This window comes from Callorhinchus milii, unplaced genomic scaffold, assembly GCF_018977255.1.
Source record: "Callorhinchus milii isolate IMCB2004 unplaced genomic scaffold, IMCB_Cmil_1.0 Scaffold245, whole genome shotgun sequence".
Lineage (NCBI taxonomy): Eukaryota > Metazoa > Chordata > Chondrichthyes > Chimaeriformes > Callorhinchidae > Callorhinchus > Callorhinchus milii.
Genome location: NW_024704986.1, coordinates 60,000 through 82,633, shown reverse-complemented (window position 1 = coordinate 82,633; position 22,634 = coordinate 60,000). Strand labels below are relative to the sequence as shown.

Genomic DNA, 22,634 nt, shown 5'->3' with positions numbered 1-22,634 from the left:
CACGCCCACACTCTCACAGACACACACCTTAATACATGTTGAGAGTTTGATGTAAACGATGGCTTGTGGCCTCACACTGTCACACCGATTCCTGTCACAATATTCAGCCGCACTGATCAGACAGTCACAATAAACACATTGAGATATTGGAGTCATTCAGACTCTGGAGACACAGTGCGTTACTTACCGCAGACTCTGTATTTTACACTCCGGGTTCCTCAGAGCCTCACACAGTCGCTTCACTCCACAATCTCCCAGATTATTGCCCCCCAGCCTGGACACAGAGACACAAACACAGGGAATATGGTGTAACAACACAATACACATTGACATGTATATACAGGAGCCTTTCACGTGGGGAGCAAGTCCCAAGGCGCTGGGACCAGGGTCACACACACACACACATGTGCCCACACACACATCACTCTCTCTCTCTCTCTTTCTCTCTGTATCTCTCTCTCTGTTCCTTTCTCTGTTTCTCAGTTTCTCCCTCACAGTCTCTCTCTCTCCCTTTCTCTCACACAGTCTCTCTCTCTGTCTCAGCCATTCTCTCTATGTCACTCTCTCTCCATCTCTTGGGTCTGTCGCCCATTCTGTCTCTCAGTTCCCCTCTCTGAGTCTCTGTGTCTCCAATAAAACATGGTCACTGCACTTCTCTCAGATATTCATATATTCTCTCTAACGGTCTCTCACTCAGTCCCTTTCTATGTCTCTCTCTCTCAGTCTCTCTCTCTCTGCCTCTCCCACAATACACACAGTCATTACACTTTATAAAATACTATCTCTCACAGTCTCTCTCTTTTGCTCAGTCTCTCTCTCTCACACACACATACAGGCAGTCTCTCTCACTCTCTCTCACACACACACAGACAGTCTCTCTCACTCTCTCTCTCATCCTCTCAGTCTCTATCTCTCAGGCTCTCTGAAGCTGTCGCTGAGTCTCTCACTTTACTTCTATATCTCAATCTCAGTCTTTTTCTCTATCTCTCCTGCAGTTTTGCTCTCTCTCTCTCTCTCACCCATTATTTCTCTCAGTCCCTCTCTCTCTGAGTCTCTGTCTCTCCCTCTCAAAACACAGTCACTACATTTCTCTCATATATTCACATATTCTCTCTCAATGTCCCTCACTTATTCCCTTTCTCTCTCTCTCTCACACACAGTATCTTTCTCTCTCTCTCCGTCTCTCTCTCTCTCTCTCTGCTTCTCCCATAATACACAGTCACTAAACTTTATAATATATTCTGTCTCAGTCTCTCTCTTTGTCTCAGTCTCTCTGTCACTCAGACAGTCTCTCTCAGTCTCTATCTCTCAGCATATCCCTCTATCCGTCTCTCAGTCTGTTTTTCTGTCTGCCTCTCTCTCTCTCGCAGACATTCTCTGTCTCCTAGTATTTCACATTTTCTCTCAATCTCTCACAATCTTTTGCTCTGTATCTCTCACAAAACACACAGTCAGTACACTTTATAATATATTTTCTCTCTCAATCTCTCTCAGGCTCTCTCTCCGTCTCTCTCATATTGTGTCTCTTACCTGCTCTCAGTCACTCTCTCAGTCTCCTTCTCTATCTCTCCTGCAGTTTCTCTCTCTCTGTCTCAGTTTCTCCCACAGAGCACACAGTCACTACACATTATAATATTTCCTCGCAGTCTCGCTCTTTCTTCTCTCTCTCAGTCTCCCATTCTCAGTCTCTCTCTGACTCTCCTACAAAACAGTCACGTTATGATATGTTCTCTCTCACAGTCGTTCAGTCTCTCTCAGTGTCAGTCTCTTCCATAAAACACAGTCACTACCCATTATAACACAATCTCCCACCACCCAATCTCTCTTTCTATGTCTCTTTTTTTCTATATATCAGTTATTCTCCCTCTCTTCTAGTCGCTCCTCCGTCTCTCTCTCTCTCACTCTCACAGTCTATCTCTAATGCTCTCTCTCTCTCTCTCTCTGTCGGTCCCTCTCTCTCACAGTCTCTCCCTCAGCCACGCTGTCTCTCTATTTCTCTCTCTCAGTCTCCCAGCTTCTCTCAGTTATTCTCTCTCCTAGTATCTCTCTCTCTCTCACACACACACAATCTCTCCCACAAAACATATGGTCACCTCTCATTATAATATATTTTCTCTCACTGTCTCTATCTGCCTCTCTCTGTCTGTCTGACTCTGTCACCCACTCTCCGTCTCTCTCGGTCATTCCCAAAAAACACATTGACTACACTTTATAATATATTCTCTCCCAGTCTCTCTCTCTCTCCCTCAATCTCTTCCACAAAACACTGTGACTACACTTTAAATATATTCACCCTCTCAGTCACTGCCTCTTTTGCTCTCTATATCGCAGTTACACTCTCTCTCACCTTCTGTTTCTACTTCTCTCCCCCTCTCTCCCAGTCTCACTCTCTGTGTCTCACAGTCTCACTCTCTCAGTCTCTCCCACAAAACCCAGTAACTACACGTTATAATGCATTCTCTCTCACAGTCTCTCTCTCTCTCTCTCTCTCAATGTCTCTTTCAGACTTTTACTAAAGCTATGTCTCTCTCAGTCTTTCTCTTTCAGTCTCTCACTCTGCCTCTCCAGTCCCAGTCTTTCTCTCATTCCCGCACTCTCAACTTCTCTCTCTCTCTCTAACTCTCTCTCAGCCTGTCTCTCAGTCTATCTCGCTTAGTCTCGCTCTCACTCAGTCTCTTTCACTCTCAGTCCCTTTCGCAGTCTCTCTCTCTCTTTCTCTGTCTCTCTTTCTCTGTCTCTCAGTCTCCCTCTCTCTCTCTCTGGGTCTCTCTATGTCTCGCTCTGTCTCTCTCTCTATTGGCTCTCTGTCTGTCTACCTCTCCCCCTCTCTCGCAGTCACTCTCTCTCTCTTAATCTCTCTCTCAGTCTCTCTCTCCCAGTCTCTCACTCCTCCAGTCTCTCTCTCTCTCTCTATCGATGTCTTTCAGTCTATCTGTCTCTCACTCAGTGCCTCTCTGTCTCTATGTCTCACAGCCTCTATTTCTAACCCTTTGTCCGTCTCGCCCCGTTTCTCTTTCCCTCTCCGTCCCTCAGTCTCTTTCTCTCTCTGTCTCACCTGCAAAACACACAGTCAATACACTTTAAAATATGTTCTCTCAAACAGCCTCTCTCTCTTTGTTTCTCTCTCCTCAGTCTCTCTCTCTCTGTTTCTTGCTCAGACATTCTCTAACTCAGTCTCTTTCTCAGACACTTTCTCTCAGTCTCTTTCTCTGTCTCTTGCTTTGCCTCTGTCATTCTCTCTTTCTGCCTTTCTCTGTGTGTCTTTCTTTCTCTCTCAGTCTCCCACTCATAGAAGACGCTTATCTTCGACCATGACTTTGGCCTCCCTCACTCCTCTGTGCCTTCCCTCACCCCCACCTCTCCCCTCAACCACACCTCAACCTTCACCACCACTCGCGCTCACCTCACCCACACCCCACCCGTCATCCCCACCCCAAAGCTCCCAACTACCCCACCCCTACCACCACACCACCCCTCCCCCATCCTCGGACCCCCACAACTGACTGTCCAGCGCCTTCGGGTGTACACCCGCCATGAAAGGCGCTATATAACTGTCATTTTGTTGTTGTTGCATTTCCTCTCTCTCTCTCTCTCTCTCTCTGTCTCTCTCACGCTCTCTTTCAGTCTCTTTTTCTCACTCTCGCAGCCATTCTCTCCCATTCTCTCTTTCTGGCTTATACTGCCTTACCCATAAAACACACATTTTCTCACACATCCTCTCTCTCCCTTCATCTCTCTATCTGTCAGTATCTTTCCCTCAGTCACTCGCTCTGACTCTCTCTCACACGCGTTCCCTCTGACTCTCTCTCTCTCTCTCTCTCTCATTCTCTCGCTCAGACTCTCCAACAAAATGCACTGTCACTACACATTTTCTTTCTCCTCAAAGCTTTTCTCTCTTTTTATCTCAGCCTGTCTCTCTCTCTCTCTCTCTTAGCCTTCCTCTCCTATTCTCCCTCTCTCCCAGTCTCTCCCACAGCTTCTCTGAATCTCTATATCTCTCTCTCTCTCAGTCTTTCTCACTCAGTCTCTCTCTCCAGTAACTCTCTCCGTCAATCTTTCTTTCTCTCTGTCGCTTTCTCTTTCTCTCCCTCAGTTTCTCTCGCTCAGTTTCTCTCTCTCAATATCTCTCTTTCTCTCTCAGTCTCTCTCTTCCAGTATTCTGGAAGAGAGAGACTCAGTCTCTAACTTTCAGTCTCTCGCACAGTCTCTCATTCTCTCTCACTCAGTGCCTCTCTCTTTCCCTCTCAAACTCCCGTTCTGCCTCTCTCTCTCTCTTCTTGTCATTCTCAATCTCTCTCTCTCGCTCTCTCAGGTTTTACTCTCTTCCCGTCACTCTCTCTGTTTCCAGCTCCCCACTCTCTCTTTCTCACCTACGAAGCACAGTCCTACATTTTGTAGTATATACACTCTCACAATGTCTCCCTCTTTCTCACAGTCTCTGAAGGGTAGTGATAGTGTTTTGTTGGTGAGCAAGAGCGAGAGACTGCGACAGAATAAAGGAAGAGACGGGGAAATACTCAATCTGAGAGAGACTGTGAGAGAAAGCAAGTACAGAGAGACAGAGAGAGAATGAAAGAGACAAGAAGAAAGAGTGACAGTGAGAGAGTGTAAAAGGCACAGAGAGAGAGAGAGAGATGGTCAGTTTGTTGTGTAGGAGAGACTGAGAGACTCAGAGTTACAGAGAGAGAGGATAGTGACACTCAAAGAGAGACATCAAGTGAGTGAGACTGTGACAGAATGATTACTAGAGGAGACTGAGCGAAAATATATAGCGTGTAGTGACTGTATTTTGTGGAGAGACAGAGGGAAACTGAGAAAGAGAGAGAAAAAGAGAGAAAGAAAGAGAGAAAGAAAGGAAAGATGGAAAGACTGAGAGAGAAAGATATACAAAGAGGGCGATTGAAAGAAACTATGAGAGAATATGTATAGTAAAGCGTAGTGACGGTGAGTTTTTTGGGCGAGGCAGAGAAAGAAAGAGACAGAGCGAGAGAGTCTGTGAGAGAGGGAGTATGTGTGAGTGGGAGACTATGAGAGAGAATGAGCGAGTTTGAGTGAGAAAATGAGAGAGAGAGATTGGGGTAGAGAGACCGATTCTGAGAAAGAGAGAGAGAGAAAGAGACAGAAAGACAGAGAGGCAGGCAGGCAGATACCCTGAGAGAGAGAGAGAGAGAGAGAGAAAATATATTACAAATTATAGTGACCGTGTGTTTCTCGGGAGAGGCAGAGCGAGAGAGAGAGAGACTGAGACAGAAAACACACTGAGAGAAATAGAGAGGGAGCGTGAAGGAGAGACTGATAGAAGGAGAGACTAAGAGAGGGAAACATTAAGAGAGAGTATATTATATATTTTATTGACATTGTATTTTGTAGGTGAGACAGAGACAGAGACTGAGTGGGAGAGAGATAGAGAGACTGAGAAGGAATTTGAGACTGAGTTACAGATACTGTGAGATAGTGACTGCGAGTGACAGAAAGAACGAGACTGAGAGAGATAGAGAGAGACTGAAAGATAATATATTATAACTTGCAGTGACTACGTGTTTTGTAAGAAAGACAGAGAAATGATGACATAAAGAGACTAAGGGGGAGACAGACATAGCGAGAGAAATACCGAGAGAGAGAGAGAGACTGCAAGAGAAACAGAGAGAAACTGAGAAAGAGAGAGACTGACTGGGGGAGAGAGAAGGCGGAGGACTGGTAGAGAGAGAGAAACTGAGAGAGAGAGAGAGAGTTAGAGACAGAACAAGAGTCAGTGATAGAGATGGAGAGAGAAAGAGATTGAGTGAGAGAATATGTGATAACGTGCAGTGACTGTGCGATACCATTCTCCCATTGATCATCTGGTGTTTAATGTCACTAAAGAATGTCACTAAAGTCCTCTAGAATGGCTTTGAAATAAGAATAATATTTACAAAAATAACTTACTGCAACACCTGACATTTGTACAAAGCAGGAACCAGACGCTGGAGACCCTCATCATGAATGTTGCAGTGACTCAGTTCCAGTTGTTTTATTGTGTCACACAGTGCAATGGCCTGAGACAGCACAACACAGTCTATCGGTGTCAGTGTCATCTTTGAAGAGCCGCCACCCAATGATAGTGTTTGTACAGAGCCCAGTGTTTGCTGTGCCAGGGTTTGATTCTGAGACTCAAACAGATAGTGGAGTGTGTTCAGCAGATTCCTTTTCCCACGGTCGCTCTTGTTGTTTTGCATCTCAGCTTTAACTCTTCCCTTCAGCCATTCGATCACAGCGCAGGTTGTCTGATGGACAAATGGCCCCAGAAACTCCTCCAGTGGCTGAGCTGCCCGTGGGGAGGAGAGACCCGCAACAAAGCGCAGGAATATCTCAAACCGGCCGTCCTTCTCCCTGTGAGCTTCATTCAGGAGTTTCCGCAGATTTCCTGCATTTTGAGGCAGAAACTGAAAGAGTGCGGCTACAAACTCTTGGATGGTGAGGTGCGGGAATGTATAGGCCACGCTGTGCTCTGAAGACTCTCTCTCCACAAGTTCCATGAGAAACCCAGAGAGGAACTGGGAAGGCTGGAGGTTATATTTGATCAGATCTTCATCATTAAAGACAATGTTTCTCTGGGAGACACCAGTGAAGGCCATCTCACCAATCTTCAGCATCACATCACGAGGGCTTTTCATCTTGACACTGTGATGTGATAGTATGTTATAAATATAATAGGAGAAGAGTTGTGTGACTGTCTTGGGAACTCGCTGTTTGTTGCTGTGTTTCCGTGTAAAGAAGGGACCGAGAGACAGAGCGAGGATCCAGCAGTAGGACGGGTTGTAGCACATGGTGAGCAGGAGCTCGTTCTCCTCCACGTGGCTGTAAACAGCAGCCGCCACCTCCTGTTCTTCAAAAAACTTGTGAAAATATTCCCTTCTCTCTTCACCCACAAATCCCAGGATTTCAGCCCAGACACTGACCCGAGCCTTTCCCAGTAAATGTAATGCAGTGGGGCGGCTGGTCACCAGCACTGAGCAGCCTGGCAGCAGCCTTTTCTGCATTAAACTGTACACAATGTCAGACACATCACAAGGGAATTCAGGGTCTGTGCACCTGCGCTGAGGCTCTGTGTCTCTCCGACTGTCAGCGAAATCAATCCTTGCCCTGAATTCATCCAAACCATCAAATATAAAGAGCAACCTCTCTGGGTGTTTCCACAGCTCTTCCAGAACATCCCTGAGGTAAGGATACTGCTCCACGATCAGACGGCTCAGGGTTGTTCTGTCGTGAAGTCTGTTCAGGTCTCGAAATTTAAAAACGAATACAAAGTGGAAGTGAGGATAGATTTTGCCTGTGGCCCAGTCATGGACAATCTTTTGCACCATGGTTGTTTTTCCAATCCCAGCCACTCCACTGACTACTGCGGAAGTCCCTGTAGGAGGGTCAGATCCGCTTCCCTGAGAAGAAGGTAAATTATTTATTTTTGAGAAGCTGCTGTGGAACAGTTTATCAGTTCGGATTTTTTCCAGCTCTCCCCGGAGTTGCTTCTGTCTCCACTCCTCGTGGTCTCTGCCTCTCGCCAGCAGCTCATGTTCTACCAGTTTCCGGTGACGGAGATCAGAAATGATTGTTAATTCCGTGTAGCGATCAACCAACTGAAACGTCCTCACCTTCTCCTTTATCAGGATGGTCTTCACTTCTAGTTTCTCACATTGTTTCTGTAACGTCTCCTTGTGCAGTCGCTGAATAGCTTCATGTTGAATATTAAATAATCATAAAGTAAATAGAAGCATTATTGAGCATTGTTAAACAATAATACTTCTATTCAGTGTAAGGCCTTTCAAGGCAGGAGAACTGCCCAAAGCGCTGCACTAGCTTAACCCTAGGGTGTAGTGGCTGTCTTTCGCTGGCAAACACAGCGGCTAATTTGTGGAAAGCGATGTCCCACAAGTGAGTCACCACATTTATTTGTGAGATTTTAGCCGGAAAACCGGGAGTGTCAAACTCCCTTCTCTTTTCAAATGGTATCTTGGGGTTTTTAAAGTCCATCTGAAAAGGGAGACACGACCTCGGTTTGATATCCCAATGGTGGCATCTGCGTCAATGCAGCACATCCCAGAACTGAGCTGGAGTGTCAACTAGTCCTGTTGATGTGAACTTGAGCAACCTCTGACTCCGAGACAAAAGGAACACCAACTGAGCCAGGCAAACAAGGGTTAAACAATCTGAATGGCATTCAATCCATGGAGATTTTCAGGCCATTATATGACGACTTGTGAGACTTCATCTGATTTATTGTGAGAAAAATCATACCAAAGCAATATTTGTTGAAATAATCTAAGAATCCAATAAGGACCATTCCCCTCCCTCCTCATCTTCAATCCTCCCCGCTCCCCTCCTCTCTCTCTGTGTCTGCCTACTACCCTCTCTCCTCCTCATTTGAGTTTTCTGGAAATCACCAAGTAAATGGAAAAGTTTTAAACTGTTTATTTCGGAAGTGATTGACTGGCTTGAATCTTGTCATTGTCTCATACCTTTCATATCACTGGAGACGTCTGGTACACCTCGGTCGATGGTCACCTCATTCACTAGACTGGCACCTGTTTGAATAGAGTTTATATTACCAGCTTGAATGAACTTTCTCTCAATACTATTTGAGTAAAATCTGTAACTCGCCACAGAATGGAGACACTGCGTACCATCACACATTCATAGAATGTTACAGCACAGAAGGAGGCCATTCGGCCCATGGTAATATGTATAACATTACCTTGTTCCTGTATTTCAGTCATGATTTTGTTCAGTTTTGCAAAGTTGGCCTCATTTTCACAAAGGATTCCCACATCACTATCCTGGCCTGGGAACCTTTCCCCATCACCATGTTCAGAAGAAGTTTTGAGCTTTGTCTCTTCCTCCCACTGTGTGTGAGCTCAGTGAGTTTCTGCAGAGAGTGAGCATTAATGTATTGAAGATGGAGTGACACATGAACAGTGACAGTGATCAGCAATACCCAGACCAATTGATGGCTTGGCTGGATTTGCTATCCCTTCCCTCCACAAACTGCTTTCCTCCGCGACTATGTCTTTGACCATCTTCCCTCCCCTTCTCTTCCCAAATCCAGCTCGGGCTCTAACTTTCAACTGTTAGTGCCTTGAGACTGCCTCGCCATGTGAACGGTGCTATTCAAACGCTATATAAACCGACATCTATTACACTGTGCAGTACTGCTCCACTACAAACATATAGTGCATGGCCTGCGTTACCACACAACTGGCTGATTAAGTGTTGATTGGCATTCTGCTGATTTCCTGATAACAGCAGCACATGAGCCGTGCAGACAGGCACAGATTTGCTGAGCTTTTAATAAATGAAAGGGAAACCTCCTGACTCAAACCTACTTTGTGCTCCTGGGGGCTGAAACATTCCTTCTGTGTCAGCCTTGAGCTGATGTCCTCCACACCTTCCTCAATGGCCTGTTCCAATCTATCCCGATAGAACTTTGTCAGTCTGTGCAGCTGGTACCCGTTGTACAGGGCCAGGGTCTCGGTGAATAAGGTGCTTGTGCCTGTTAGTAACCAGTAAAAACATTAGTCAGACATGATTTTACTTGTATTCTCTAAAAATATATTTCAGGAAATATTACATTCATTGTTGCAATAAATCAGAATAAACCATCATCCATTAGCCTAAAATACAATTTGGAAGCTAACATCAGAGAACTGCCAGCCTGGCTCAGTTGGTATAATTCCCATTCCTGAGACAGAAGGTTGTTTTGTTCTGATTCTTTTGCCTATTATCTTAAGTCTGTGTCGCTCATTCACGGACCCTCCAGAGAAACAATTATAGCCTCTCTACTCTCAAAATCCCTCATGGTTTTCGAACACGTGTATTAAAACTATTAAGATAAACCTATCAGAGGGTTTTGAGGGTTGAAGCCACACGGCGGGAAATGGAGCTCATATCATCTCACTGCAAAGCAGGTCACTGCTGGAGTATCCTGCACTGCTGAGCTGCCAACTTCAGAGTGGGCACTCAACCAAAGCCCCATTTGTTGTTGCTATGCCGTTGGTTAAAACAAGGGAGTTGCTCGCGGTATCCTGGATAAATAAACACCAAACAAAATTGGGTGGGAGTGCAAGGCGCGATCGAAAAGAAAGGTTTTCAGCAGAGAACTGAAAATAGGAAGAGCGGGGTCGAGCCGAAGGAAGTGAGGAGGGGAGTTCCAGAGCTCCTCGGGGAGTAGTGGCTGGCGGCAGAGGATTCGGGGGACAAGGAGGAGGCCAGACCCGGTGGAGAGAAGGCAGCGGGCACTGTTGTGAAGAGAGAGGAGGTCATAGAGGTCGGGGGATGCAGAGGAGTGGGGGGATTTGAAGACAAGGTGAGGATCTTCAAGTCGATCCTCTCTGGGACAGCCAGCAAAGCAGTCTGGCCAGGACTGGGGGCTCGGGGAGCGGAGTTTGGTGCGGGTGAAAATGCGGGCGGCAGAGTTCTGAAAAATCTGGATTTCACGAATGGTAGCAGATCAGAGGCCGGCGAGGAGGGCGTTAGAATAGTCCAGCCGAGAGGTGACAATGGCATGAACCAGGGTTTCAGCTGCTTTTGTGGTGAGATATTGGCGGAGACGGGCGATGCGTCCGAAGTGGAAGAAAGCGGTGCTGGTGAGGGACCGGATGTGGGAGAGGAAGGATATTTGGGGGTCAACCTGACGCCTTGGTTACGTACGGCTTCGGAGAGTTTTAGTGGGAGGTCGGGTTTGTGGAGGAGGTGAGAAACGTGAGACTTCAGACGTTGACGAGAGCCAAAGAGTATGGCTTCCGTCTTGTCAAAGTTCAGCTGAAGGAAATTTGCGCTCATCCAGCCCCTGAGGTCCGACAGTCAGCTGACAGAACATCAGGGGACTGGAGGTCGAAGAGAGAGCTGGAAAAATAGTTGGCTATCGTCCCCATACATGTGGAAATGTACCCCATATCTGCGGATGACATCCCCAAGAGGGAGCATGTAGATCAGTAAGAGGAAGAGGCCAAGGATGGATCCTTGGGGTACCCGCAGGTGACCGGGTGAGAGCGGGAGGAGAAGCCGTTTGTGCAGATGTACTGCTGGCAGTTTGTGAGGTTGGATTCGAACCAGGCGAGTGCGGTCCCACTGAGATGGATGACGGAGGAAAGGCAGTGGAGGACGATGGCATGATCGAACTGTGTCAAACGCAGCGGAGAGGTCCAGGACGACAAGGAGGCAGAGGGAGCTCTGGTCACAGATAGAGAGGATGTCGTTTGTGACTTTCATAAGTGCAGTCTCTGTAATGTGGGCATAAACCGGATTGAAGAGATTCGTAGAGGAAGTGGGAGGAGAGGTGTGCGCGGAGTTGTTTGGCAACAACACACTCTATGACTTTTGCGAGGAAGGGAAGTTTAGAAATAGGGCGGTAGTGGCTGGGATTTGAGAGATCTTGCGAAGGTTTTTTTTTAGGAAGGGTGTGATGGCAGCAGTTTTGAGGGGGGCAGGGTCTGATCCGTAGGGAGGGACTGGTTGATGATGCCAGCCAATAGTGGCCAGAGGAAGGGGAGCTGTGTGACCAGCAAGTTGGTGGGGAGGGGATCGAGGCAGCAGGTGGTGGGTTTCATGGAGGTGATGGTAGGTGAGAGGGAGGAGGGAGAGTTGGGAAGGAAGGAATGTAGGATGGGGGTCGAGGTAGGAGCTGCTGATGGGGAGGGTGAGGAGGGCAGAGAGGGTTGGTGGTGGGTTACAAGAGGCAGGTGGATGAGGCTGCCTGTCGGATATTACATATTTTAGATGAAAAGATGTCTATGGGGTATGAAGCGTTTATGTTGTGTCTCACTGCTGTAGTTTAACAAAAAAGCCACACAGCTCAAACTATTCAGAGCACTGAAGATAATGTGTGTCCGTTGTTTATCTCGCTGGGAACACTCAATAACAACTGGCCTTCACGCCCCTCCCTTCAACTGCGGAGCCAGGGGCAAGGTGGAGGCAATGAGGGAGAGACTTAAAGCGCTTTGTGGCGTAGTGGCTGAAGGGACGGTCACCAATGGTGGAGCAGAGGGGGCGAGGGCCAAACAGGAGGCCGGAGCAGGTCTGGCTGAGACAGGGGGTGGGCGACTGGGGGTTGAGTATGTCGGCGAAATGCATGTCGGCATTCGAAAATGAGAGAAAGGAACATGAACTCGATCCGTTCGGAAATTGGGTGCCAGTGCAGCCTGGCAAGGACTGGTGTGATGACACTCCAGAGCTTTGTGTTGATTAGTATCCGGATGGCGGAGTTAATTGAATATTATTAATGGTGGATCTTGGGAGACGAACATGGAGGGCATTTGAAATGTCCAGCTGGGAGGTGGCAAACGTGCGGATGAGGTAGAAGCTGTGGGTGTGAGTTATGGTCAGAGGAGGGCAATGCGACAGAGGTGGAAAAAAACGATCCTGGTCAGGGAACGAAAGTGGGGAAGACAGTAAAGCTGTGGATCTAACCTGACTCCTAGGTTGCGCAGGAGTTTGGTGCGTTTGGGCGAGATCCTGGGGAGGTTGAGGGGTTTGGACCCACAGGAACGAAGAGGTTAGCGGGAGCCTAATAGTGTGGCTTCTGTCTTGCAGACGTTCACCTGGAGGAAGTTTGCGCTCATCCAGACTTTGTTGTCCGTCAGACAAACTGACAGGAGATTAGTGGACTGGGAGACATAAATAGAGGAGAAGCAGGAGGCGGAGAAGTAGATTTGAGTGTCATCCGCATACATGTAGGCTGTATCCACTCTACCCATCAGGGTGGTGGTTTACAGCGATAACAGGAGCTGTAAGTGAAAGACTAGACATGTCTTCCACTCCAAGACTTGCCCATGTGCCAGGCTGGTTGGTCTGTCACTGCACAACCTGCCCATGTGACAGGCTGTCCAGTCTGTCGGTGCAATACTTGCCCATGTGCCCGGCTGGCTGGTCTGTCACTGCAAAACTTGCCCGTGTGCCTGGCTGGCTGGTCTGTCACTGCAAAACTTGCCCATGTGCCAGGCTGGCTGGTTTGTATCACCTGGGTTTTGGTTCATGAACCGTCAAACAAGTACCAGATCTTCAATTAAACAAACTGGGAATTTGCTCAATCAAAATCGACATTGACAGATCTCCCAGTTCCAAGGCTGGTGAGATGAAAGTATTTATTTATGTGTAAAAGTACTTGATGAACTACTTACCTTTGTTCGTTATCGTCTCTTTAAGACTTTCCTCAAAGTCAGGTAAAGAGAAGACATTGCCTTCTGGTGTGTTGCCGGGTGTCTGATGCACACCGCAGATCATCGCATCGCCCTGTGCATTGGCAATCGGTTCAGTTTCCATGGAAGCCATCTCACTCGACGCACCCAAAATGCTGGAACACTGGTTGGGATTTGAAACCATATCACAATGTGTTTGGGTAACTGCAGATGTACTCGCTGTTTCATTCCCGCCAGTTGTGGATGTGTTTGGTTGTGGTGATGGTGACCATTTCATTGATTCATCAGGTTTTTCATGTCTCGGTGTTTCAGAGTTTTGTTTCCTCTTTCCCAGCAATGATCCAACAAGGCGTTTCATTGCTGCTAAGTGCAGCCGAGCTGGTGGTGAGTTTTGTGACAGGTGTTGAGCCTTATTTATGTTTATTGTAGAACAACGTTTACAAGGTGATCAGGGAATCCAGACGTGATCTACCAGACAATACCATCAGGCTTGCGTGTCCAATGACTTTCCTTCTTTCTCACATTTGACGTTTATCCTGCGAATGAAGTAAACTGTAAGTCAGGGTAATAAACAGGATTTAAGCGAAATCAGATTGCTTACTGAAAAAGGATAAATTTACTAACTTTTCTTGCATTTCGTTTCGTTCAAGTGAGGAGGATGTCTGAAAACGCTTCCCCATTTACTGTAAATTGTTGTGAATTTGTATTCCAGAGGTGAATGCATCAGCCAATTTCATAGAATCATAGAATTATACAGCAGAGAATAGCTACCATCATGCCTGTTCCAGCTCTTTGAAAAGAGCTGTCAAATCCATTTCCCAGCTCTCTCCCCATAGTCCTGCAAACATTTCCTCCCTAAATAATTACCTACTTCTCTCTTAAATAAAAGTTGTTATCGAATCCCCCAACCTTTCAGCCAATGCATTCTAGATTCCAACAACTTGTGTTTAAAAAAAACATCAACTCACCACTGTTTCTTTTAACATCTATTTTTAATCAGTGTACTTAGGTACCGACCCACCCGCCAGGAGAAACAGTTTCTCCTTCTTCATCATATTGAATTCCCTCATAATTTTGAAAGCTTCCATTAAGTCTCCTCTTAGCTTTCTCTGCTCCAAGGAGAATAATCCCAGCTTTTCTCGCCTCTCCTGATAACTGAAGTCGCTCATTGCTGTACTATCCTGGAAAATCTACTTTGCACCTTTTCCAATACCTTGAGAGGTTACTCAAGTGCGGTGCCCAGAACTGAACAGTCTCCAGCTGAGGCCTGACCAGTATTTTATTAAGGTTCACCATAATTTCCTGAGTATTATATTCTATGCCCCTATTTATAAAGCCAAGTACCCGAATGCTTTTTTAAAAAACGTTACCTGACCTGGCAAATTCAAAGATTAACTTATATTAACTCCAAGGTCTCTCTGTTCCTTCACCCCCTTTAAGATTGTACCATCACCTTATATTTCCACAGTCTTCCTCCGAAAATACATCACTTCGCATTTCTCAACATTCGTCTTCATCTGCCACATGTCTGCCCATTTTACCAGTCTGTCTATTACCTCTTGCAGTCTGTTACTATCCTCCTCACTGTTTGCTACTTGTCCGAGCTTACTATTATCTAGAAACTTGCAAACTGTACTCCCTATACCAATGTCCAAGTTATTTATACAGATAAAAACACACCAGTGGTCCCACAACCGACCCGCTCCGACCCCCACCCTGGGGCATAACACTACACACTTTCCTCCAGACAGAAAAACAACTGTTCACCAGCGCTCTCTGCTTTCTGTCTCCCATTTTGTCTATTTGGTGACAGCAACAGCTCGCAATTAATACGACTCTTCCTTTGTTAAATCTATGGAGAGTATCTTGGGTGAAAGGCGATGTACAAATGTAATTTTGTAATTTTCTATTGAAATACTATTACTACCACTAATTATTTCTATTATTTTTACGTTATTACATATTACATTTACAAGGTACCATTCACACCAAGAGGACATCACTAACTGCTTCACGAGATTTTGTAGGTAAACACATCAGCCAAATACGAAACAGCAATGGCATTTGAATAGCTTGAAGTGAATAACCAATTGTATTTGAGGAATTTTTTTCCATAACACTGGGAGAAACATGTTTAGCCCTGTGATAAAACCTAAGATTCCACCTAAGGTTTATTGCTATCCAAATCATGGTTCATCAGTCCTTCAATCCGAAATAGCATCTTAGGTTGTATAATCAAGTTCAATCATCAACTAAAGCCCCGGCTTCTTGTTCTGCATTTGTTTCATTGCTTGTACAGAAAGACAGAAAACCAGGCGCTGGGATAACTAACCACAGGATGTGCAGAGCTGAACTCACAGCCTCTTGTTCCTCTCTCTTGTTCCTCTCTGTTGCTGACAGTCACAGCACGAGAGCAAAGGGCAAAAATAACATGTAAATCAAACACAACTCAAATATACCATCAACAAATAGCAACAGTTCAAACTGGGGCCGTTCCTTCCACTGACAATCAGATGGTTGAGAATGTAGATTTGGTGTAAATCCTGTTAATTTGAGTTGGATAACCATGCTGTAGTGAGTTCGCTCATGTCGCCACAATCAGGGCGTTACCCACACAGACCAGACCAGCGGTTTATATCTTCATGAACAGAGAAACAGCCCCTCAAAATGGCTGTCACAGGCCCGGATACAACAAAATGTCTGCTCTGGGCCACTGAGGCCTGGTAAAGTCTGGTGTGTGCCACCACCTCCATATCTACACACATTGACACACAAAGTCACACACACACACACATGTACTCAGAAAGTCAAATAGACACACACCCTCACATACAGACACATACACCTACACACACACAAACACGCACACCTAGACATACATACACAAATAGACATACACAAATACATACATACACAGACAGAGATAAATATAGAGGGAGGGACACAGAGACACAAACACAGATGTATACACACAGTCCGCGAGATACAGAGAGATAAATTTGAAGACAAAAACAGAGAGAGAGACACACATGCACACTGACAAAGGAGGACAGAGAGGTACACAAACAAACAGACAGACTCATAGATACACAGACACAGAGAGAGGAAAACATAGACAAACAGACACACACAGATACAGACAGAGAGAAATACATACACGTGTAGAGGGAGATACTAACAGAGAGAGAGGGAGATAAACTATATACAAACATATAGATGCAGAGACAGAGATACAGATTATACAGAGTGAGCGCGAGAGAGAGAAAATATACACACACACACACATAGAAAGATACACACACACACACACAGATACAGAGAGGGAGACAGAGACAGAAACACAGACAGATGCACACTCATTCCGCCAGAGTGAGACAGAGACACAGAGAGATAAACTCACATGCAGAATCAGAGAGACAAAGGAAAGACACAGAGAACTAAACATACACAGACCCAGAGAGACAGCGCAAGACACACACACACAGATATACACACACATAGGCAGAGAGAGAGAGAGATACAAGGGTACACTCACGAACACGCACAGTTAAAGACAGAGTGAGATACACACAGAGAGATATTCACACAGACAGACAGGCAGAAAGGTTGAGAGAGAGTTAAGGACAGAGCGAGACACACATACAGGGAAACATAGAGAAAAAGAGAACAGACAGACAGTGCTATACCCATACACAGAGACACACAAAGGCAGAGAGTGAGAATGAGAGGGATGTTTCTGAAAATTATGTGATCTGTGTGTCTCTCACTAATCTTCAACATAGCTGTCACAGGACAGAGAACCACACAATGTCTGCTCTAGACAACTGAAGCCTGGTAAAGTGTGGTGTATGACAGTGCCTCCCCATCATCATCATACGCACATAGATACGCATACACACAAAGACATATACACGTACACACATACGCAAATATAAACACACAAGCGAAATGCGCACATACACAGACATGCATATACAAAAAATAGACACACACACAGACAGTCATATACACACAGAGAGACATTCACACACAGATATACACACACAGAAACATATACACAGAGAGAATTACACAGAAAGGCGTGTACACATAAACATATAGACACATATGCATACACATGCACAGAAAAACAGAAAGAAAGAGATACAGAGACACACGCAGACAGAGATAGATAGAGAGATAGGGAGTCACACACAAACACACATAGATATACACAGAGTCAGATAGATACAATGAGTGAAACACACAAACAGACACACAAGCAGAGAGAGGAAGAGATACACAGACACCTGTGCACACTCACAGATGCGTAAGCACACAGAGATAAACTCACACGCAGAATCAGAGAGACAAAGCAGAGACACAGAGAACTAAACAAACACAGACCCAGAGAGACAGATACACACACACACACAGATACACACACATAGGCAGAGAGAGAGAGAGAGAGAGAGTGACAGAGAGACACAATGAGAAAGTTTCTGAAAGTTACGTAATATGTGTATATCTTCCTATATAGTGGAGTCCTGTAGCTCAGTGGTTAGAGCACTCACTTTGCAAGCGAGAGACCCGAGTTCAATTCCAGGCAGGGCAAAACCTTGGGCAAGTATCCTCACTCCACACAGAGCCTAATAATAATCCCTCCAAAAACCAAAAAATAAATAAATTGGTCATTTTCAATCTACGACTGTTTGTGGGACATTGCTGTGCGCAATTGGCTGCCGCATTCGCCCACAAATATACAGTCAATTCACTTTACAGTGTGTTCTGTGAAGCTCTTTGGGACGTCCTCCCGACGTGAAAAGCGCTATATCAAATGCAAGGATTATTATTATTATTATACCTTAACATAGCTCTCACAGGCCTGGGTACAACTCAATGACTGCTCTGGACCACGGAGACCTGGTGAAGGCTGGTGTGTGGCAGCATCTCTGCATACACATACAGACACAGACTCAGACAATGGACACACACATATAGACACCCACCTATACATACCTAAACACTCACAAACACAAATACACACACAAGCACTAAGGTACAGAACCAACGATACAGAGAGAGATACAGGTAGAGAGATACACACACACACAAACACACACTCGTGCACAGACAGAGACATATAGAGACTGAGAGAGAGATTCAAGAGAGACATACACACTCACATACACAGATACCGATGAATTTTAATGCTGTTGATGTCACACATATCTCTGGAAAGCCAGAACACAAAGTGTGGGCACTGCACTCCCTGCGCCACATTTGGCCAAAGTGAGAAGTTAGAGGGTTTCCAGTCAACAGTTAAAGTTTCGTGTTCTGCATCTGTCTCATTACTTGTACAGAAAAACAGGAAACCAGGCGCTGGGGTGACTAACCACAGGGGATATGCAGAATTGAACTCACAGCCTCTTGTTCCTTTCTGTTGGTGACGATCATAGCACGAGAGCAAAGGGCGAAAATTACATGAAAATCAAAAACAGCTCAAATATACCATCAACGCATAGCAACAGCTCAAACTGGGGCCGTTTGTTTCAGTGACAATCGGACGGTTGATAACATAGATTTGGATAAAATCCTGTTAATTTGAACTGTAAATCCATGGTGTGCTGAATTCACTAGTGTCGCCAGAATGAGGGCATAAACTGCATCCTAGGCCTGCAGATTTTTTCTTTATCAACACAGGAACAGCAGAGTTTCCAAAAAGACATTGTTTTTCTGTAACCAGTAACTTACGAGAATACAGAGACACACAGGTATAGAGAGACAAAAAATCGGTACATACAAAGCCAGTTCGATATAGATATACTTCACCACACAGAGAGACAGATAAGGATATACACACACACAGAAACACACAACAGAGAGCGATACAAATAGAGACACACACAGACAGAAATTCACAGACACACACACACAAAAGACATAGAGAGAGATGGAGAGACACACACAGACAGACACAGAGAGATGCACACAGAAAGATACAGAGCCACACACATACAAAGAGAGAGAGATAAAGATACCCACAACAGAGTGATCAACAGAGAGAAGCATAGAGACACACACACGCACGGAGAGATACACTGAGAGAGATACATAGAGAGAGAGATAGATACACACACCGACAGCGGGAGATACAGGCAGACAAAGAGAGACAGAATGGGTCATTAGCCACAAAAGCAATCCAACAATTGACTAACAAGCGGGTTCCCACTTACAGCTACACAAACAGAGGTGTGTGTGTGTAGGGAAACTTGCCTATGGTTTTGCTCGGCCCGGGATCGAACACATTTCCTCTCGTTTGCGAGGCGAGTGCTATTTTGACAGCGCTCTAACCACTAAGCTTTCAACTTTGATTCTCAGACAATCTCATCCATTTTGAAGTTATTTAGTCCCCTCACACCTCCAAACACAGCCGGTCGCTGACCCACCACATCCCCATACCCCCCCACCCCACCCACTCCACCACCCACTGCTCCACGTGGCTGCCTCTGGCCTCCGAGTGTCCCCTCGTGCCGAGTGTACCACCTTCAGCCACTGTGCCCCGAAATTCTGGAAATCTTTCTCTCAATTCCTCCGCCTCGCCCCTCCCTCCACACCTTCATTTCCTGCCTAAAGACTTTCCTTTTTGATCGTGTTAATGGTCACCTCCCTCCTCCCTCTCCCCCGAGCTTGGGGTCAGACTCTGCCACTGTGAAATGCTCCAGGAAGCTCCCACCCATGAAGGGGCCTTGCAATATACGTTGTTGTAAGCTACAGGACTCCACAAATCTGCAAATCTAAAGTGATCTGGTGCTGAGGTTAAACATTAATGTAAATGATGTTGAGGGAATTGATGCCCTGAGCCTACCTTGGTGCTGTCTGTGGCCAGATGCTGACGGAGGTGAATTCCCTCCTCGTGGCCTCTCTCTCTCCCTCTCTCTCTGAGCTGCTGATCTCCTGTTCAGAGCAAAGGAAATGTTCACTTGCTGGTGCTGCCTCTGACACAGTAACTTACGAAGCTGCTGTCTGAACCCTGGTTGGCTCCAGTTCCTCACAATGTGCTGTAAACATCTGATTGGTTTGGTTAAAGAAGCCCCTTCGGCCCAATTATCATCTTTACAGAAACCGCACTTCCCCTTCTGCCATCACAGCACAGAGCTGTCTGTGTCTCAGACTCCTGACCCCCACAGCTGCTCCACACACTATTCTTGATGTTGCTGAGCCTCTCAGTAAAGGATCCTGTCCTGTGTCTGTGTGAGAAGTGTCTCCTTGGAGCTGCACTGGGTCCAATGGTATGTGGGCATCAAGTTAGCCCTCTGTGAGGGTCTCCAGTCCTGTTCCTGAGCAGGAGGGCGGCAGTATTCCAGGGCACTCTCTGCTAATGACAGCACAGCCCATCGTCAGGACCTGGAAGGGCAGATCAGTCACAGGGGGCAGGGAATACTGGATTCGACAGGGAGGAGTGGGTGAGGGAGCAGTTGTGTAGGGGTGGGAAGGGGTCGGTGTGCGTGAGGAGGTGGAGGGGTAATCGGGGGTGGGGGGAGTGGGTTCGTGGTGGTGGTGTTGGCAGGGGGAGTGGGTGACCCAAAGTTGGAAATCGTTCTCGGGTTGGATTGGCCACCAGTGCAACCCCTGATGTAAACAATCAGGATCGGCTGGTTTGTGCTGCTGGTGTCATACACAGTACAGGACAGGCAGAGCATACAGTGTCACTGTCCTTCCTACCCACACACAGATGCATTCAAACACACACACAAAGATACTTACACAGAGACATATACATACGCAGAGAAACACACACAGATGCCAAGAAAGATGCACAGAGATACACTTTAATTCTGCTGGTGTCACACACAGCTCGGGACAGGCAGAGCACATAGTGTGACAACTGCCCTCCCAACACACACAAAGACACACACAGCCCGGGACAGGCAGAGCACATAGTGTGATCACTGCCCTCCCTACACACACACAGACACACAGCCTGTGTTCTGCATTGTTCCCATTGTTTGTACAGAAAGACAGGAAACCAGGCGCTGGGGATGGGCAGAGCTGAACTCACAGCCTCTGTCCCTCTCTACTGCTGACAGTCACAGCACGAGAGCAAAGGGCAAAAACAACACGTAGATCACACACAGCTCAAATATACCATCAACACACAGCGACAGCTCAAACTGTTTGTTTCACTGACAGTCGGAAATTATAGAATGTAGGTTTTGTGTAAAACGGCTTATTTCAACTGTAAAACCATGTGTAGTGAATCACTTGTGTAAACACTGTCAGGGCGTTACCCACACAGCCCAGACCTGCAGTTTATATCTTTGTTAACAGAGAAATTCCATAAACACACAATTTCCTCTCTGGGCCTCAGTGAGAGTCAGTAACTGACTGGAATAGACACACACACACACAGATACAAACAAGCAGACAGAGACACCCACGTAGAGAGAGAGGGAGATACCCACAAACACACCCACCCACAAATACAGGCAGAGAGAGAGACTTACAGAGACACACATACATATACACATACACAGAATCTGCACACACACACACACACAGGCAGAGAGAGGTTCAGAGACACACTTACGCATACAGACACATACAGACTGAGACAGACAGACACACTCACAGATACACTCACACACAGACGCATGGAAATACAGAGAGAGAAAGAGACAGGTAGACCCACACCGACAGACAACGATACGATATAAAAATATATTTGTATTGCCGCCTTTCATGTCAGGAGGACGTCCCAAGGCCCATCGAGATACACACAGACAGAGGCTCTGCCCAAGGTATGGAGGCAAAGACGGAACCAACAGGAGAGCCTCGGAGCAGAGCTGTACACAGTGCTCCAGAGTGCGGCAGATCAGAGCACTGTTATCTGGGCCTGTTATGGGGCCTGTTATCTGCAGATCTAAATCGAACTCGTGCTGAGGTTAAACATTAATGGCAATGATCTTCCAGTTACTCGACACCCTGAGCCTACCTTGGGGCTGATATCTGTGTCCAGGTGATGATGGGGCTGGAGTCTGGCCTCACACTAACTCCTGGTCCTGTCTCTCTCTGAGCTGCTGATTCCTGTTCAGAACAAAAGGAAGTTTGACTTCCTGGTTCTGCCTCAAACGCAGTAACTGAAGCTGCAGTTCGCTGAGCAATGGGAATCCTGGCTCGGCTCAGCTGCTCTCAATGTGCTGGAAACATCTGACTGGTTTTGATGAAGAAGAGCCTTCCGCCCATTTATCTCATTCTCCAAAACCCAACACCCACCAGCTTCCCCCAACACCAACACACTCCCTCCTCCTGCCCCCCAGCACCCTCCCTCCTCCTGCCCCCCAGGCCCAGCAACCTCCCTCCTCCTGCCCCCCAGCCCCCTCCCTCCTCCTGCCCCCAGCCCCAGCACCCTCCCTCCTCCTGCCCCCCAGCCCCAGCACCCTCCCTCCTCCTGCCCCCCAGCCCACACCCTCCTCCTGCCCCCCAGCC

The 22,634-nt window shown here is 46.6% G+C and overlaps 2 protein-coding genes across 2 annotated transcripts; both read right to left on the bottom strand.

The window, feature by feature from the left end:
- Nucleotides 1-250: 250 nt before the first annotated feature.
- Nucleotides 251-8,760, bottom strand: LOC121851953 (NACHT, LRR and PYD domains-containing protein 12-like; the record flags this gene model as incomplete). The annotated part of the gene is made up of 4 exons (XM_042346018.1): nt 8,729-8,760; nt 8,493-8,558; nt 5,926-7,708; nt 251-274 (listed from the first exon to the last, which is right to left on the bottom strand). Coding segments are annotated over exons 1-4 (1,895 nt in total), but the record flags the coding sequence as incomplete, so codon positions are not given.
- Nucleotides 8,759-22,447, bottom strand: LOC103172961. Its single transcript, XM_042346019.1, has 5 exons — nt 22,141-22,447; nt 20,014-20,102; nt 13,149-13,702; nt 9,357-9,523; nt 8,759-8,899 (listed from the first exon to the last, which is right to left on the bottom strand). Exons 3-5 carry the CDS (start codon nt 13,522-13,524, stop codon nt 8,759-8,761), a joined length of 684 nt encoding a protein of 227 aa, XP_042201953.1. The 5' UTR covers nt 13,525-13,702; nt 20,014-20,102; nt 22,141-22,447.
- Nucleotides 22,448-22,634: the final 187 nt, after the last annotated feature.